This window comes from Vairimorpha ceranae (genome assembly GCF_000988165.1).
Source record: "Vairimorpha ceranae strain PA08 1199 chromosome Unknown NODE_329, whole genome shotgun sequence".
NCBI classification, from domain to species: domain Eukaryota; kingdom Fungi; phylum Microsporidia; family Nosematidae; genus Vairimorpha; species Vairimorpha ceranae.
This window is the reverse complement of record NW_020169624.1, coordinates 1,453-1,849: the sequence shown is the minus strand read 5'-3', so window position 1 is coordinate 1,849 and position 397 is coordinate 1,453. Positions and strand designations below refer to the sequence as shown.

Genomic DNA, 397 nt, shown 5'->3' with positions numbered 1-397 from the left:
AAAAGGTTTGATTTATATTTGCTAATAATTAGATCTTCATTTTCTGTTTTGATGTATATTATACCAAGGAAAGCCGAAGAAAATACCATCATTATTGTAGAAAAACATATCAAAGGAATACAAGCACTATAAATTATAGATTTTAAAATTATCATGTCGTTGAAATAGCTTTTAGCAAGTGTTATTGAAAATCCAAGACAAATACTTGTGACTGAAACTTGAGTTATAAATAACGAAATGTTCAAGGCTGCCATTCCGATTGCAGCAATAGGATTTCGCCTCAAAGATATATCATAAGACTTTTTAACCGATTCGATGTACCCCTCACCATGTACTGCTATGTAAGGAAGAGTTAAGGCGTTTATAAATTCTATTATATCTTCTAAAACACTTAGTA

At 30.0% G+C, this 397-nt stretch overlaps 1 protein-coding gene across 1 annotated transcript; it reads left to right on the top strand.

Moving 5' to 3' along the window:
• AAJ76_3290001849 (hypothetical protein) lies at positions 1-132 on the top strand (the record flags this gene model as incomplete). The annotated part of the gene is made up of 1 exon (XM_024475195.1): positions 1-132. A coding segment is annotated over one exon (132 nt), but the record flags the coding sequence as incomplete, so codon positions are not given.
• Between the last annotated feature and the right edge of the window lie 265 nt (positions 133-397).